The 16345-nt window shown below is 35.0% G+C and overlaps 1 protein-coding gene across 3 annotated transcripts in view; it reads right to left on the bottom strand.

Annotated features, from left to right (window-relative positions):
• Nipbl (NIPBL cohesin loading factor) overlaps window positions 1-16345 on the bottom strand; it is a 164313-nt gene that overhangs the window by 61308 nt on the left and 86660 nt on the right. For 2 of the 3 annotated variants that reach the window (XM_052159946.1, XM_052159944.1), the window contains exons 9-10: window positions 13969-14595; window positions 5995-7602 (exon numbers count right to left, since the gene is read on the bottom strand). In XM_052159946.1, coding sequence (XP_052015906.1) covers window positions 5995-7602; window positions 13969-14595 — 2235 coding nt within the window. The remainder of the gene's footprint in view (window positions 1-5994; window positions 7603-13968; window positions 14596-16345) is intronic. The other variant, XM_052159945.1, reaches the window with a different exon arrangement.

Here is a 16345-nt window from a genome sequence, read left to right as displayed (position 1 = left end):
GGAAGTTTTATGGCTCTGAGACTATTTTTAATGATTTAGGTTCTGCTTCCAAGCTCCTTATGTATATACACCATCTTCTGTCCCCTTCTCACTCAGACTCCACTAAAACTATAAAAATGCAAATACAGCAAATACAAACTCATTAGCAATACCATAGCTGAATACTTATTCAAATAAAAGAGTCACACTGAAGATTTTTAGTTTTAGCCACTTTAACCTTAAAATGTCACCAAATAAAATAAAAAGAAAGCAGATCCCACTGCAAGAGCAATGTTTACAGAAAAGGCTTGCTGGCCTCTCCTCCTTGTTGAATTACACTCAATAAAATGAAACAAAGTGATGGCTATCATGTTGGTGGAACCACTATATAATCTACAAAGTCAGGGTCATTAGAAAATCATCTGTTACTGGGGAGGGCGATTACTGAGCATTAGGCATCTTGAGCCTGTCAGGCAGGCCTTATTGTAAAATGGCTTACTTAATAAAGACAGACACAATGGAATTAGTTTAATGAAAGACTACTAGTATAAATGATACAGGCAAAAAACCAAAACCAGCTGGGTGATGGTGACACACGCCTTTAATCCCAGCACTTGGGAGGCAGAGGCAGGCGGATTTTTAAGTTCGAGGCCAGCCTGGTCTACAGAGTGAGTTCCAGGACAGCCAGAGAGAAACCCTGTCTTGAAAAACCAAAACCAAAACCAAAACCAAAAAAAAAACAAAACAAAAAAAACCCACCAAAAACCAAAAACAAACAAACAACAACAACAACAACAATAACAACAACAAAAAACCCCAAACCATTTCAATGTTCAGTTGCCAAATTACTACATGAAAGTCTGTTAGAACATGCTTTCTGGTAAGTAATTACATAAATAATAGGACATATGGCCCCATTTCTGCTGTGTACATATAATGATAGGAATGAAGTGCAGCAGGGACATCCTAAATATACAATACTTACACAATACACACAGAAAGACATTTTAAAATTGGATTAGATAAATTCAGTAAAATTGGAGTGGCTACATTTCTATAGAGAGTATAGCTCTTATTACAACATTCATTTGCTCTGCACAACTGTACAAAGCAGAAGACTGGTTTCTCAGTTATAAAAGATGAATATATTAAGCTTTGAAAGGTAATTATGATTCAATGTATGAATTCCATTATTTCTAGTACTATAATTTATGTAATATAAATTTAAATGAGAATCCTAAAAAAATTGAAACATTAGAAGCCAGAGAATTTTGGTGGGAAAGGTTGAAAAAAAGGCCCATATTTAAAATACCCATTTTATCTGTAGTACAATATCAAGTAAGTATTTATTATATTTATTATATAAATAAATAAATATATTTATTAATATGTTTATTATATTAATGTTTGCATAGATTCTCTTTAGCAAGTCTACATTAATTTTATTTAGAATAAGAGAATTTAGTATGTTAAAGATCTTTCTAGAATAGAATAAAGTTTTTAATGAATTATTTACTGACCCTTTCTCTGTCATCAAATATGCAATGGCTAATATTGATTATCAAGTTGACAGGCTCTATAGTCAGCTATGAGACAAGTCTCTGAGCACATCAGTGAGGGTTTATTTAGCTTAAGTCAGGGATGTGTATGAATATGTGGTTGTGTACAGATGTGTGTGTGTGTGAGAGAGAGAGAGAGAGAGAGAGAGAGAAAGTCTGTGTGTGTGTGTGTGTGTGTGTGTGTGTGTGTGTGTGTGTGTGTGTGTGAGTGAGTGAGTGATTAACTTGACTGGTGGGGACATTTCCGGGACTTGGGCCCTGGACTACCTAGAAAGGAAAGGCTAGGTTGGGCACCAGCATTCACTGCACTCTGCCTCCTCCCTGAAGGCTACAATGCAATCGGCTGGTTGCTTTAACTTTATGCTGTGTTGGACTTGAACTAACCTCTTCTCCGTTAAGAAGGTTGATTGGAGTATTTTATCACAGCAACGAAAAGAGTAATTAAGGCATATGACTATCTCTACTTGTTTGAGAATGCTACAGAAACGATGCTATGAGGTGGCTTGAAATACAAAATGGTTATGTAGTAAGAGCACCTTTAGTACATGTTCATGCAGTACTAACACTGAGTCTATTGCCTATACCAAAGTTTATGCTGGTAATTACTGATATTAAACTGTTAAGGACTATGTGAAGCATGTTGGTTCATCATGCCACTCTTAAATGATCATGTTTTATTATTACTACTTTATTTGTAGATATCCTGTACATAATTCGATAAAACATAATACAAGAAATTTTGGTATTTTATATGTTGATATAAATATAAGACATTAAAAGTTTCTCCTCAGTATCACAGGGACAAAGATAATGTTAAAAGGAAACAGGCTGGCATGGAACCTATTGTAGAATGACTACAAATCAAAACAATGTTCAGAAGAGACCACAGAGGAATATGAGTAAGTTTCTTTTATAATATAACAAAAGCCAGAAAGCTAGCAGGACAAAAAAAGTTATTACAAAGTTTAAGAAATAAGAATTTGGAAATTAAGTAGCTCTTGTTATAGAGTTTGTAACAACATAAAAGATCAATATACACTTTTTGTTGTTTTTGTTTTTTCCAGACAAGGTTTCACTGTGTTATACAGCTGTCCTAGAACTTGTTCAGTAGACCAGGCTGGCCTCGAACTCAGAGTTCTCCCTGCCCCAGCAATCTGCTATCCACAAGTGCTGAGACCAAAAGGTATGTACCACTACTACCTGGCAAATTAATATTTTAAGGGTACATTTTTTATGGCTTTTTTTTTTCAACAAATGAAAAGTTACTAAAATTTTTTTACTAAGACAAAATTAACTATAAATGTATTTTAGCAATATTCAAACTAATTATTTTACCTAAATGTGCTTCAACTACAAATAAGAAAATTCATAATTGTGTAATTTGTCAGCTTAGTAACAGATATATGTCACTACAACAAAACAAAAGATCTGGATTCTGAGCTATTGCCCATATTCCCTGATCTAATATGATGTCTGGAAATGAACCGGAAAGACAATTTTATCAAAACTCTGGCCAGGCTTCAATATGGTGCACACCTTTAATTACAGCACTCACAACACAGAGAACAAGTAGATCTCTGTGAGTTTGAGGCCAACCAGGCCCACATAGTGCATTCCAGGACACTCAGGACTACAATAGTAAGACCCTGCCTCAGAAAACAAACAAACAAAATATCCCCCAAATTCTGCATATTGTAACTGCAGGTGTATAACATATGTATATAGACAAATATTCCCATATTTACATATATACCACTAAGAGGTAGATACCTCCTAGTCTATTTCCTTACTAATATGACATCAAGCATATGTTTATATTAGTATACTTAGAAGAAGAGACATGCATTAGCACTGAGGAGATGTGAAGAAACTATGCAAAATAGTATTGCTATTAACAATTTGGTGTAGCCCTATCCTCTTTTTCACACATGCTTTTGCCCTCTGAGCCTTTTCACTGGCCCCATAATAAACTCTTTTTGCTTGTATTGTGTTTTTGAAATCCTGTCTCACCTTCTCTCTACAGGATCTCATGCTGGTCTGGCTGGTCAGAAAGTCCCTATGTAGATAGACCAGGCAGGCCAACAGTTTGTTCCTGTCTCTGATGCCCAAGGATCGCAGGTTTGCACCATCACAATCCACCTCTATACACTTAATAATGTTCTTTAGCAGTTGTACAAGACTTTGTTGGAACAGAGCTTAAAAAATGAGACAGCTGATGGGTTGAAGGGGTAAAAGATGGTCTAGATCAAGGGAAGAAAATGGGTCATCATTTTCCGTCCTTCTCCTTCTTCTATTATAAGTATATATTATTTTGTGTTGAGTGTGTGAACATGCATGTACCTATACTGTGTAAATGCTGGCATGCTTGCCATAGTATTTGTGTACAGGTCAGAAAGATTTGTGGTTTGATTCTCTCCTTCCACAATCCTGGAGATTCTGGGACTCAGATGTAGGCTTGGGCATCAAGTGCCTTTATCCTGTACCTTTTCACTGGCTTTTGTTCATTTATTTTGTTTTTAAGAAACAGGTTCTTACTAAATACTCATGGTTGTCCTAGAACTCACTATGTAGACCAGGCTGGCCAAGAGTTCAGAGATCCGTGTCTCTGCCTCCTTAGTGCTGGGATTAAAGGCACATGCTACCATACTCAACCCTCAAACTATATTCTTTATAAATACAAGCTGTCCCCAAACTTTCACTGAGAAATATTTATTACAGAAAAATCTTCATTTAGCTGAGCATGGTGGAGCATGCCTTTAATCCCAGCAACTGGAGGTAGAAGCAGGTGGATCTCTGAGTTCAAGGGTAGCTTGGTGTACAGAGTTCCTGGACAGCCAGGGCTCTACAGATAAACCTTGTCTGTAAAAACCAAAACCAAAACCCACCAACCAACCAACTAACCAACCAAGCAACCAAAAAAAACAAAACAAAACCCAACCTCAAAACAAACAAACAAAAACCCTAAATAAAGCAACAGCAAATCCTACCAAACAAACCAACAAGCTTCATTTAAAAGAAACAGTTCTTGTGCCAGTCCTACATTCTATACCTCTTTATATTATTTTAAGAAATAATTGCAGGAAGATACATTTGCGCTAAACACTTAACACCACCTTTTCGTTTTAGTTCTGACTGCCCTAACAAAACCTAGATGGGCACAAACATCTTTGTTTCTAAGAAATAAAACAGCAGTAAAAAAGTGAATGTTTGATACAAATCAAGAAAAGTAAAAACATATTAGCCACAAATCACTTTGAATGAAGAGATTTTTGTAACACTCTTCCTCTGTAGATAAGCTACAATAATATGTTACAAAATAACTTGTTTTGTTTATACTGCCTGCAGTGCTACAGAGTTGAACTTTTTTGTAATGATACAAATTTCTCTATTCCTGGTGAACAATATAGCAGTCAATAGACACATGTGACTAATGAAAAACAGATTTCAATATTTAATTTATATTAATTTGAACTAAAACAACCAAAAGGCTACTGACTACTATACTGGTCAGTAATTATGGATTTCATAAACTTGTTTATAAGTATATACAAAATTAAGTTTAAAGTGAAGGTCACAGAATGGAAACTTAAAATCTAACAAACTTTGGCTCTATTACCTTCAAACTATCCCTTATTTAGATTACATTATTAGATCTAACACAAGCTAAGTAGATCTTTGCACATGGCACCACTAAAAAAAATTATATTGTAAATAACAGTATAAAAAGGAATACAAGGATGTTATTTTCCTCATAAACTGCAATTAAATTCTCAGCACTCAGTTTTAGTTGGGTAACTCGAGAATTTAATTCAGCAACCATGCAAAAAAGAACACTAACTTCAACTCTACAAAGTAACAATTTAAACCAATTTAGGAAGTAAACACCATTTCCAACCTTTTTATATTTAAGTTATAAAACCCCTTTTCACCAACTGCCTCTCCAGAAAAATAACCTTTTAAATTATTTTATAAATAACAAAAATTCAAATGATTCATCAATAATGAAATCATAAAGTTGGTAAGAAAAACACAGCATAAGACAATTAAAAACTATAAACTTGGTCTTTCATACCATGTGTAACTTTACTGAGACAATACAAATTTAAGTACTTCATTGTAGAGTGTATTTCTATAGTCAAGTTACCTCTTTAAAGCTAAATATGCCTACCACAAGACATTATTCATTTGATTAACAAGTAATTTTCAGAAATCCCTAAAAGAACAGAGAATGTCTTTCTATATCCAGACAGAAGTAAAATTCATGACTATCATGACTAGTTCAAGTAAAAGTGAGAGAAAACAATTTACTAAAAAAATTTATATATTCCTGAAAAAAATTGACTGTTGTTTTATTTAACTGTTGCGTTTCCATGTATTAGCCTTTTTCAGTCTGTAGATGTGCACTGCTTGTGTTTAGCAAACTTAAAGAATACAATGACAGTGGAAGTATTCTTACCTTTATTTGACTTTGATGGCTTATTCTTGATAGACTTAAGGGAACTTCTTGATTTCTCCTCTCTATCTTTAATTAGCTTCTGGACATCATCCAGCGATAGTTTTTGCAGAACAACTACAGGCTTAGCTCCTTTGTTTAGATCTTCAACTAATCCCATTTTTTCTACTTTGTCTTTCTGCTCTCCTTTCATGTCCATTTTCTTAGTTTCCTGAGTTATGTTGCCATCTTTATCCCTCTTGATTTTTGGAATGACGAAATTTTTCAATGCACCAGACCTACCCCCCAACAAATAGCTTGGAAATTCGGCCTTATTATCAGTGTGCGCTTTATTACTGTCTACTTTACTTCTGTTACCCTCTGTCCTTTTGTCATCTTTACTATTTGGTGACTTAAAACCAGGTCTTGATTTATTAGTATCTCCTTGTTTTACACGAGGACTGTCTGGTCTTGATTTTTGTTCCCCAGAAGGTCTGTCCCGTGAGTCCCCTGATTCATGCCTGTGTTTTCTTTCTAGTTTTTCAGTTTTTGAACCATCTGATTTAGTGCTATGTTCATTTCTACTAGAAGATCTCAATGTTTCTGGTCGTCGAACCCTTGACTGATCACCCCGATGTCGTTCTGACTCACCCCTGTCATCTGATTTTTGTTTATTATCATGGTCACGTCTTAGTGACTCTGATCGCCCATCGGGTCTCTGTTTTAAGGCTTCAGCTCTTTCTGATTTTAAGCGAGGTGAGTCAGATTTGATATCCTGTTTATGCTTAGACACATCAGGTTTCTTCTCTGTTGATGGCTTTCCAGAATCCCTCCTATTTTCATGCCTATGTTTTGGGGTTTCAGGCCGGCCTTCACCTTTCTGCTTTGGAGTTTCAGGGCGACCTTCACTCTTTTGCTTTGGAGTCTCAGGTCGTCCATCACCCTTCTGTTTTGGGGTTTCAGGCCGGCCCTCACTCTTTTGCTTTGGGGTTTCAGGCCGGCTTTCAGCTTTCTGCTTTGGGGTTTCAGGTCTTGCTTTTGTGTTTTCTGACCTGGTGTTGTTCTGTTTGTTGTCATTTGGTTTTGTGTCACACGGTCTATTTTCATTTTGTTTAGGCTCAACTACAGCGCTCTCGCTCTGTTTGGACTCTGTCGTTTTGTTCTCGTTTTGCTTAGGTTCTTCTGTTGGGGTCTCAGTTTTAGTTTCTAACTTACTTTCATTTGATTTTGACTCCCCCAGCTGATTTTCATTTGGTTTAGATTCTGACAACCTACTTTCGTTTTGTTTCATTCCGCTTTTTGAAAGCTCAGGATCAGACTTTTTTTTAGGAGTCTCAGGATGGTTTTCTGGTATAGACTTAAGATTTCCAACAATATCTTCCTGAAGAACAGAAATGGGTGCATCATTACAATGTTTGGTTTCTTCAGGCTTTTTTATGGAGTCTGAATCCTGAGTTATAGAAGCCTGAGAGTCCACTCTTCCTGCCTGATGAAGATCAATGCTAACCATTAATGCTGGCCTTGACCCATTTCCCGTAGAACCCGTCTCCTGAGAAGCTGGTCTATTACCTCCTGTAGCACCCCCAGCCTCCTGTGGGTAAGAATCTTGTTTTCTTTTTTTCAAAGGCTTATCTGAAATTTAAAGATAAATATTCAATATCAGTAACAGACAAATTCCTTCTTATCTGACTAAAGCCAGTTTTTAACAGTAACTTTTTCTGATGTGTGGAATACAATAAGTATGCAGATATAAAACAGCACAGATGATTACTTTTGAGAAGATATATGTGCATATTTACTGAACTTTAATAATTAACAGAGAATATTAAACATAATTCAATAGCATTTTTGAGAGTATAAATACAATACAAATGAATAGAACTTTTAGTACACACACATGAATTTATGTTCATATTAAGACCTAAGTTGTTTTATAAGACTAGCTATTAGCCATATAATTTCACTTAAGATCATTTTTAATTGTTAAAACAATACCAAGGCCTAAACTGCCATGTACAACTGGAAACACATCTTTTACTTCATGCAAAACTTATGAAATAATAGGAATAAAGCTAAAAAGTAGATATAAGTTAAATCACTAAGAAAAGGTAATGACAGGAGACTAACCAAACACTCTGACTTTGCCATTAAACTTGAATCTAGCGTCCTCCTTCCTAGGGGTTAACAGCACACATAGGACTTAAACGCTAAAATACAATGAAGAAAGACGGGATGGGGAAGCTATCACGGACAGACTCAGAAGCATGCAACAGTACTTAGTAACCTGGGCTACAACTACAGTGTAGCCCAGGGTGGCCTGAACTTTAGGTCCACCTGCCTTATAGTCTCCTGTGGGAGATTATAAGTATTTTCTTTAGTTTTAAAAGATAAATCTTGCTTTTTTTGCAACTTCAATGGACAAAATTGCTTTTAGGTTTTTCATTCTAGTGGCTTATATTATCAGCCACAGGGGAAAAAAGAACTAACTACAGTATTCTGAAATATAATGATGCATGCACACTAACACAAATCTGTTTGATAGATTGTGAACACTTTTTAAAAAGCAGCTGCGCATTTCTATGTCTGTTTTTTTATTTTTTATTTTATTAGATATTTGCTTTATTTACATTTCAAATGGTTTCCTCTATTCCTCATTACCTCTCTGAACAGCCCACCCCCCCATCTGATTCTATTTTTAACTCAGAAGATTTCTGGTTCACTGCCTATAAACTGAATTTCTAGTTCTTAGGAACAGTTAGATTTATAGTATTTTGTGGAGTCTGTGTATTCAATTTATTTGCCAAACTTCTTGATTATATTTTAAAAGTCATCATTAGTTACTTTAAAAGGAGAATTCCTAGATTCTCTAATAATATCCACCGATGGGATATAAAACTTAAGGAAAACAGTATCACAAGGTTAAAACTTCAAGATGAAAAATCACTGTAATAGAATAAATCATGAAAATATAGTTTAAGGTGGTAATGCTTATTTTATATACTTATTTTATACACCATAGTTTTATTCTCAAAGACAGAAGGAGCAGCTCATTCCAAGTTAAAGCAAATAAAATATAATGAAATGTACTTTGGGGCTGAAAATGTCTCAGAGAAAGAACGCTTGCCTGGAATGTACGAGATCATGAGCTTGATCGCCAGGACCCTAAACATATAATTTGTTCTTTGTTACACAGAAGTCAAACTCATAGCTATCATTACATTGTTTCCCCAAGTTCCAAATAACCTTTCAAATAACAGTGTATATGAAGCCGTTTGCATCAATGCCTACAGAAAAAAACTCAGAATACAAAAATTATCCTTATAGAATCTCTTTAAAATATTGCCACAAAATTTTTAATTCTGCCATAGAGCATATGAGACAATTATTACATTAACCAACAGACTCTCTTATTAAGTTTAACCTTTAAACCTTTATGACAAAAACAGAAGTATAAAACTTCTATATTTTCAAGGTAACAGACTTCGTAAATGTCATTAAAATAGTAACTTAACATATACTTCAGAATTAATATAGTTAATCCCAGGCACATGAGTTTTTGTTAAATCTGTGGCACACACACACACACACACACACACACACACACACACACCACACATATTTTGGAAATAAACATTAGCTTAGCAGGTTGACCTTTAAAGGATTAAAAAAAAAAAAAAACCTAAAAAGGTTTATGAATAAATAACATCATTCTAATTTACCTTTTGTTATAAAAATAAAATTCTGGCAAGTAAGTTATTTCAAAGAAATTTATTAAAACTACAGAAAAAAAAAAAGAGAAATTGTATATAAGCAATTCAGCAACACAATAAGATCTTACTTTTTCTAACATAAAGAAAACTCTTGCGGGGTACAAAGTTTTAAGTCAACCCTGTCTCACTTTGCTGTCCACCCTCTTCTCTCTGACGCTGGCCTCAAACTTTTCATCTTCCTGCCTGACCTGCTGAAACTACAGTTATGGACCACCAAACCAGGTCAGAATTTTTCATCTTTTGAAAAATACTACACTTTTTATATAAAAGTAGCAAAAATATATCATTGTTGCAGGGAGTTAGGGTATAGGAAGAACACTAATTTTCTGGTTTCAGGGTCTGATTTGTTCTCCTGTAGGTTCATCCCTGTAAAGAGGCTCTGAATGCGGACAGCTCACCTCTGTCCACTTCTGTTGTGTCTTCACTACATCATGACCTTCACCTGTACACTACTCATTTCTATACAGCCCATCTGTATACAGAGTACTATTCGGGACACTGAGTATCTGTCATTGCTTTCAGAATCAGGTATATCAACAGGCGCTATCAGAATCCACCACACTTCTGAAGAGAATGTATATAAAGGGCAGTTTTGAAACCATTTGTCACCTAATTGTGAATATTTTGCAAACAAGACCAACTCTTTCAAAAACTTCAGCTTCTCAGGCTTATAAAAAACAAATTGTAACAGTTACTAAATATATTTTAAGTAAAACCTAAAGCCGCTCACATCAGCATATGCAGCAGCCACCAGGACACACGACAACACTCCACACCTAAACAATGGCACAGGCCAGGCGGCTCACTGTTTTACTCTCATCTCAGATATCAGTATCACTATTTCAAAAAATAAGAAGTAATAGTTTGACTATCCCTTCTCTGTACTGCTTGGTACGGAAGCATTTCTGATGTTGAATTTTTTCAGACTTTGAAATATTTTCATTTACTTTACTAGCTGAACATCTTGAATGTCAAAATATAAAATTCGAAATGCTCTGGAACCTGTAAATTTGATGCGTAATAAGTTTTATATGCAGGAGCATTCCAGATTTTTAGGGTGGAAATCAAAGATACTCAATCTATACTTTACTTTTATAAGGGCTATAGTCCGAGTATCTTAGCAATATAAAAAATGGTAGGAAGCCTGGCTATTTCTTATGTTTGCTGATATGGAAAACAGACCTAGGGAAAAGATAAAATACAGAAAGATAAACCAAGGAACAAAAAGAAGCAGGAATATTCAGCACATAAAAAACGGATACAAATCTGATAGGTCATCCTAGAAGCAAAATGGAATCTTTAAATCAATGTATACAATTAAAGTATGAGCAAGACAGACTGAAAGACACATTTTTGGAATGGTGTATATAACATTAGGTTGCAATTAGTATTTTAGTGTATATTTTTACGAACATCTAAAGAAAGAACATAAATACTCAGCAGGCAGAAAAAGGTTTTTGCCTATGTGTAGAAGAACCAGGTAATAGTATAAAATTACAATCTAGGTAAAATGTCTAAGACTAATCTACTTGTTTTTTTTTCTTAATTTATAGTTATCAGTTATTCTTATATCTTTATAAGATATATGTTAGTCTCTGTTTTTCAACAGAAATTTTGCTCCATAACAAATAAATGTTATGGCAAACAACACAGATACTAGAAAGGGCACACAACAAAATTAGATCAGACAAGTAGTTCATGTCAAAAGTTCTCAGAGCCATATTCTAGAATACATTCAAAGTTAATGTTTAAGATTTAGTCTTAAAACCAAAATAATGGTAAGAAATGAATTAATTTCAAGTGACTATTGTGTCTTTTCAGGGATCACTTGATAAAATCATCACTTCAGAAGAATAACACTTTATAATTTAATCTTACCTACAACCTTGGAACACCATAATAATTTTAGGTAGAACTGATATCAGAAAACAACTTAAAAATGGCAACTGTGACATGAAGTTAGTGAGACTACTCAGTCCTTAAGTCATAGGATGGACACAAACCTTCATTAAACATGATGTACTAGCTTTGTCCTCTGAGTTTCAGTTACATTTGTTTTAGCCACATAATCACAGATTATGGACAAAACTATTTAGATAACTCAAAGTAAAATACATATCCCATTTTTCTGGAGAAATAACAAATTGTAATTGCTTTTATTCTTCCAAAGAAGTTAAGAGTACAAAGTAAGTGAATTAATAGGCGAAGACCACCTAGTATATAATTATCTTTATTTTCACTCAACTTTTTAAAAATATGTGTATGGATGTTTTGTTTGCATGCTATGTCTGTGTACCACAAGTCTGCCAAAGTCAGAAGTGAGCAGCGGATGCCCTGGCACTAGAGTTATGGAGGTTGTGAGTTGCATGTGGGTATTGGGACTCTGCAAGAACAAGTGAGTTTAACTGCTGAGTCCTTCTCTAGCACCTTTTATTCATGTATGTGTGTGTGTGTGTGTGTTCACATGTGTACAGGTGCCTGCAGAGGACAGAAGAGGGCATGGATCCCTAGCCTGCAGTTACAGGCATTTGTGCATGCTAAGAAGCAAACCCCAGTCCTCTAACAGAACACAACCTGCTCTTATCCATAGACTCATTCAGCCCCTCATTCCACTTTGAAAAATAAAATCTGTTTTCAACAAATGTAATATTATAAAAATACAGCATTTGCCATTTTTTCTGTTTTTGTTCCTGTCAACAATTACTAAAAATCATTTAAACAATCCCCCAGAACAGAATCTGCCATATCAAATATTAAATGTTATTCAGAAATTAAGTTCTCTACACTACTACTATTTTGGTCAGCCAATCACAACTTCGAATATTTGTTGCAAAATTGTTGCAGTAATCACAGATTTTGTGTAGATCAGTATTATCAAGAAGCGCTTAATAACAAAACATGCATACATTTTTATAAAGTCAGAGAGTATAATGCACATTACAACTGATATTGAAACCCGTATTACAAACTAAAGTAAAAAAGAATCAGCAACTTTATCTTTAACAAAGGTTTATGAGCAATGTTTTCAAAAGGTAAAAAAAAAAAAAAAAAAAAAAAAGGACCAAAACCAGACTCTAGTTCTCCAACTAGGAAAATAAAGAACTTACGGCTTCTATTTAAGATTTATACTATATCAACATTATCATATAATAATTTATAAATTACTTGTTCTCAACAATGTTAAAAATCCATCATGATGGGAGAGATAACACACATCTTCAGCATATTTCATAGAACAGAATACAGTTATTTAGTCACAGACCTGTCATAGCAGATTGGCAAAAAATGACCTCCATTCAGTATCAAGAAATAAAATTAAACCACAAAGCATGCTTTAAGGCTGGATAATCAAGTGCACACATACATTTGTAAAGATATCAAATTTATAAATTTGTAAATTGTATTTGTAATTTTAGCAATTCACATATCTTGCTTAAAACTTTTAAGGGATTTTGCCCCTAGCATTTACCAAATAGATGCTAATAATGTAGGTATATCTTCAAACTAATAATGTAGGTATACCTTTTACCTACAAGCTAATAATGTAGGTATACCTTCAAACTGTGCCCTACTATTCACTAGTCCGGTAAAAGGGAACATTTAATTGTATTCATTATCAAAATATCTTTGATCCTTAGGATTTGTTATTTAATATTAATTTAAAACTTTGCAAAATTTACTATAAAAATCTTCATGTTATCAAAATGAAATATGCAATTGTTTAATAAGCATGAATATAAGTTATCAGATATACTCACTTTTTATTATTATTTTATTAGTTATAATTTTTTGAGACATGGTCTCACTCTTTGGCACAGCCTGGCAGCAAACTCCTAAAGCACAGCCTAGTTTTCAACTTGCAGCAGTTCTCTGGCTTCTGCCTCCCAATACTGAAATTAGAGCTATCAACCATCACCCTTGTGTGTACCTGCTTTAAAACATTAATTCAACTGGTAATGAACCTTGTTTTGGCAGATAAAAAAATTGATGTTATATAAATAGCAATATTTTCTTAGAGAAAATGAGTGTAATATTGAAACAACAATGCTTAGTAGAAAAGTAGGAGTAAAGTCATGTAGTTCAAAGTTGATAATATGTGGTACAGAACTATCAAATCTGATATAGATGCTTCAGGTAGTAAATGGGACCCACAGGAGAAAAGACGTCAGGGTTGATTACACATTAACCTAGTGCCTAGATGCTGAAGCAGTAAAGAGAGATCCCTCACCTTTATCTTGAACTTCCTTTGAGAAGCGCTCCCTTTCAATGGCTGATTCTCTCTCTATCCGTTCAATTTCTGCCAATGCGTCCAATTCGACTTCGTCATATATCGGCCCCTGTTGTGATACCTGTTGCTGATTCTGTACTACAGAAGTCTGTGGTTGTTTGGTAGCAACTGAAGTGTTCTGTTGTAAAACAGGCACTTGATTTGCTGGAAGGAATGCTGCTTGTTCTTGCTGCGACAAACACTGAGCAGCATTAAGGGGGCGGTTTACGTCCTGTGGAGTAACGGGTGTTTTTGAAGTCTGTCCTGGATACTGCACATTAAAAGGAATATCATTTTCTGAAACATTGCTATTTTCCATACCAGATAGCATATCCTCTTGCTGGTCCATATCTGAAGATCTTACTCGAGAAAGTCTTAATGTAAGTTTAGTGGAGTCCTTGGTTGGAGAGCTAATTATATCATACATTGCAGCTTTCTCGTTCTGGTCTTTCTCATCCTTGCCTAATTTCATTTTCTTTTGCTTTTTTTGTTTTCTTTCTGGAGAATCTAGCAAGATATCTGGAGGAACATCTCGAGGTGATGAACAAGGTAAAGACTGAGACTGTAGAATTAAAGGTGGTCTTGATCCTACAAAAACAATTTAGCAGAAATAAACATTGTGCCACTTCACATATTAAGTGCTAACACAGTTAAATTGAATCAAATATTAAGAAATCATCTAATCCAAACTACTTTGGAACTGTTACTTGAACTACACAAGCTATTTTATACATCACCACTTCACTTAATTTTTTAGATAGACTCATGCTATCCTGGCTGGCCCTGAACTTTCTAAGAAACCAACATTAACTTAGAACTCCTGATATTGCCATCTGCTCTCTAATGCTGCAATTACCTATATGTACCACCATATTTGACTAATTCTTTTATTTTTAAGAACATTCACAATTTTGCTAAAAAGGAACATTTTATTACAGTTCAGAAAATTTTATAAAGTTAAATAGCTAGCAAGCAAGAAAAACTAAGGATCAGATTTTTCTGTCTGAATTTTTACATGTACGATGCTTTTCTACTTAAAGTTTATGTGGTAAATTATATATACCTTAGATTGTAACTATTTACCTTAAAATCAAATTAAACTGACTGACAACAAACTAACATTTTAAGACTAGTTAGAAAGCAACCTGATTGGAGAGGGTGTGGAGAAAGAGGAATACTCCTCCACTGCTGGTGGGGTTGCAAATTGGTACAACCACTCTGGAAATCAGTCTGGCGGTTCCTCCGAAAACTGGGCACCTCACTTCCAGAAGATCCTGCTATACCACTCCTGGGCATATACCCAGAGGATTCCCCACCATGTAATAAGGATACATGCTCTACTATGTTCATAGCAGCCCTATTTATAATTGCCAGATGCTGGAAAGAACCCAGGTATCCCTCAACAGAAGAGTGGATGCAAAAAATGTGGTCTATCTACACAATGGAGTACTATTCAGCCATTAGAAACAATGAATTCATGAAATTCTTAGGCAAATGGATGGAGCTAGAGAACATCATACTAAGTGAGGTAACCCAGACTCAAAAGGTGAATCATGGTATGCACTCACTAATAAGTGGTTATTAACCTAGAAAACTGGAATACCCAAAACATAATCCACACATCAAATGAGGTACAAGAAGAAAGGAGGAGTGGCCCCTGGTTCTGGAAAGACTCAGTGAAACAGTATTCGGCAAAACCAGAACGGGGAAGTGGGAAGGGGTGGGTGGGAGGACAGGGGGAGAGAAGGGGGCTTACGGGACTTTCAGGGAGTGGGGGGCTAGAAAAGGGGAAATCATTTGAAATGTAAATAAATTATTATCAAAGTAAAAAAAAAAAAAGACAGCAAACAGTTGAACAATGTACAATCTTAAAAAAAAAAAAAAAGACATATTGAGCTATTCAGGGCCACTTGCCAAAAGTCAACAGGTGGTCACTGCCTTCACTTTGCACTATAGGCCCTTCCCTGTCTCAGGACCTGAACCCTGCAACTGGAGTTGGTCTTCTGCCTTGTTGAGGTAGGTATGGCCTTGTTGGAGGAGGTTTGTCACTAGGGGAAGTGGTGGGCTTTGAGGTTTCAAAAAACCCACACTAAGCCCAGTGTCTCACTCTGCTACTTTTGGATAAGGATATAAAGTTCCCAGCTATTGCTCGAGCATCATGCCTGTGTGCTTCCAGATATGATGATCATGGACTAACTAAAACTATAATGTAAGCAAGACCTCAATTAAATTCTTTCTTTCATAAGGAAAAAAAAAAAAAAAAGAAAGAAAGCAACCTGATAAAGTGAAATTTAGGCTTCAGATAATGTATTTATGATATTATTTATGCTATTTCAAT

This window comes from Apodemus sylvaticus, chromosome 16 (genome assembly GCF_947179515.1).
Source record: "Apodemus sylvaticus chromosome 16, mApoSyl1.1, whole genome shotgun sequence".
NCBI lineage: Eukaryota > Metazoa > Chordata > Mammalia > Rodentia > Muridae > Apodemus > Apodemus sylvaticus.
The sequence above is the reverse complement of the archived record's forward strand: the minus strand, read 5'-3'. Positions and strand labels throughout refer to the sequence as shown.